At 37.2% G+C, this 2,916-nt stretch overlaps 1 protein-coding gene across 1 annotated transcript; it reads right to left on the bottom strand.

Annotated features, from left to right (window-relative positions):
- Nucleotides 1–596: 596 nt before the first annotated feature.
- LOC110446931 (potassium voltage-gated channel subfamily C member 3-like) lies at nucleotides 597–2,602 on the bottom strand. The gene is made up of 2 exons (XM_021492277.1): nucleotides 2,210–2,602; nucleotides 597–1,733 (listed from the first exon to the last, which is right to left on the bottom strand). The coding sequence occupies exons 1-2, from the start codon at nucleotides 2,600–2,602 to the stop codon at nucleotides 597–599; spliced, it is 1,530 nt and encodes a 509-aa protein (XP_021347952.1).
- Nucleotides 2,603–2,916: the final 314 nt, after the last annotated feature.

The raw sequence follows: 2,916 nt of genomic DNA, 5'->3' as shown, positions 1-2,916 counted from the left end.
TCCCATACTTTATTTTTGCATCAAGCCAACAGAATATTTTAGAAAACTGTTTTATATTATATTTCTGAATTTTCTGAATTATTTGTAAACTTTTTTCTTTTTTTTTCTTTTGATAATTTCAATTAAAAGCCTAATGTAGTCATACAAGGCAATGATTTTGCCAATGTATGTTTATAAATTGCTTAGCTTTCTATAGTTACTTTGACAATTAAAGTAGCATTCCAAAGACACTGAAGGGCAGATTGCAAGCGTAGACCTCTTTGACTGACTTGAATGGAAGAACACGATTTACGAAATCGTCCATGATTATCGAAATTAATGTGCGATATTTATTATAGTAATACCTTTATCATACTTTTCTCATATTCTTTTATCCTAAATTGTATGTGATATTATAATGAAAGGACGGACGAACGGATGCAATTTTGACATTGTGTTATGGGTAATTCGCTAGTTTTCGGTAAGGCCAAATTCACAGAGGTCTTATACAAGGATATATTTACGAGTTGGAGGGAATCAGAGAGACAATTAGCGAGTAGATAGTTAAGTTACAGAAACAGAAACAATGATGGTCCTTTCTTGAAGATGTACCTGTATTACAATAATGTTTCCCCTGCATAAGCAACCCCGTCGTCAGACCTAGCTTTATCACTTTCAGGTCCAGTGATGTCAAACTCCGAATTACGAATGATTATATCATTCAATGATGTAGCTTCTGGAATCTTTTTGAAGTGTTTATATTTAGGAGACTTTCTTCCTGGAAAGTGCTTAAGTGTTGCATGACCGTTCATGTATGTGTCTAAAACGGATTCAGACGATTTGTTCTTTTCTTCTAACAATGAAATTGTTCCGTATCCGTCCTCTTCCGAATTTACAGTTGCAGTATCCTCCATGAAAGGGTTGTTCACACACGTGCTCATACTGTCTCTGTACCTGTCCCGCTCCTCCTCCTTTGTACCACGTGATCGCACATGCGTGTAAAAGAGCGTGAAGTTGTGTGATATAACAGGAATGGTAAGCGCTAGCATCAATACACCGCTAACAGCACAAGCGGCCCCTACAACGTAACCGATAGGCTGGGTTGGGAAAACGTCACCGTACCCTACTGTAGTCATAGTAATAAGGGCCCACCAAAATCCCATTGGAATTGTGTTGAACGTATCACTAGGACGAACAGCGTCCTTTCGTTCTGCATAGTAAATCATGGATGCAAACACAAGCATGCCGATCAGGAGGAATATAGCAAGCATGAGCAACTCTTGAACACTGGCTTTGAGAGCATAAACCAATATCTTCAATGCTTGGTAGTGTTTCACGAGGTGCATTATTCTAAACATTCTCACTATTCTTAACAGGAACATGATCTCAATAACCAGACGTTCGTTTACATAACAAGATTGTAATTCGTTCGTATTGAAGATAAGTTGCATATACAGTGGAACTAACGCTAACAGGTCTATGACATTCATCATAGAGCGAACAAATTTTATTTTCCCCGGAGCAAAACAGAATCTTATTGCCAATTCGATTGTGAAATATACAGTACAAATGATGTCAAGGATATTTAGAGCCTCGTTTTGAGTCATGACTTGCGCACCTGCTCCTTCACAGCCCCCTGTGCTATTAACGCTAACGGTGACGTTTTTTAATGGCTTCTTTAACATCGGAAGCGACTCCAGGCAAAACCCGAGGATGGACACAATGACGAACAATAGCGACACCACACCATATACCTGTAATGCACAATAAACGAAAGGTATTGCATACAATTAAAAGTTGACACAGTAGGAGCTCAGTTTGATATGTAATCAATTAAGCTCATTGTAAAAGCACATAAAGAAAAAGTTTGTTTTGATTTGCAAACTTGAAATTTGACACAGTAGGAGCATAACCTCAATTCTAACCATTTAAACGCATTGTAAAAACACATAGAGAAAACATATACTTTTGATTGGCAAAAACAGATTGAAACAGTATTTAAACGTTATGCCAATTATATCTCTATATAAATATCAATATATGGGTCAAATCTTTGCCCCATAAATATGAATATATGATATAGTAATTATAACACATTAAACTCTACTCATCCTAACGACTTATCAACGTCGACCATCTTTTAAACTACACCAATATGCATACGCATATATAGGAAATAATCTGAAATTGCACAATAACCTTGAATAGTTGTTACAGGGCGACAACTCACCATGGCTATTCGCGATGTCCGCGGATATTCCAGAATGAGCCAAATTTTCATTTGTAACTGTTTCCATCCGACGTAGTCATTGATGTTGATCTGAACTCGTTCATTTTCGAGGCTTCGGTTGAACGAGTCGAGAATGGCTCTGTTCTCGATGTATGAACGGTAGTGTCGCCAGCAGCAGGATTTGATGCAGTACTGGTTGACATGCCAGTAGTCGAGCTCTCGCTTCACCACGGCACCGCATACTTCTAACGGGACGTGGAGTTCTCCTGTAACGACACAAACATTATAATCCAGTATAGCTGATAATACAGTTTTGTTAACGATGATAAGTGGAAATATGGTGGACTGTCTTCTTGTGTTTATTGGAAATGTCGACCAAATTTCAAATAACATTGAAACATGAGTCAGAGAATTACACAGCTGCATCTGAAATGGTTGTATCTTAAATCTTCAATATGCGGTATATTATATTCTACTGTCTAATTTCCTATAACCTAATGTGTAAGTTAGTGAATAGTATGTGAGTGTTTTTGTTGTGTTTAGCAACATCTGTATTCATGCACTGTTCTCTTTCACTCCCTTCTCTCATTCGGAAAGATTTTGTGTGTGCTGTAAATAAGAAAATGTTTGCTCCCTTTTTGCTTTCTGTCATTTCGCTGTATATGAAAAGATGAACTCAACAAGAAGCAAACATTTCAATCAATTAA

This window comes from Mizuhopecten yessoensis, unplaced genomic scaffold (assembly GCF_002113885.1).
Source record: "Mizuhopecten yessoensis strain PY_sf001 unplaced genomic scaffold, ASM211388v2 scaffold3053, whole genome shotgun sequence".
NCBI lineage: Eukaryota > Metazoa > Mollusca > Bivalvia > Pectinida > Pectinidae > Mizuhopecten > Mizuhopecten yessoensis.
This window is presented reverse-complemented; position numbering and strand designations above follow the sequence as displayed.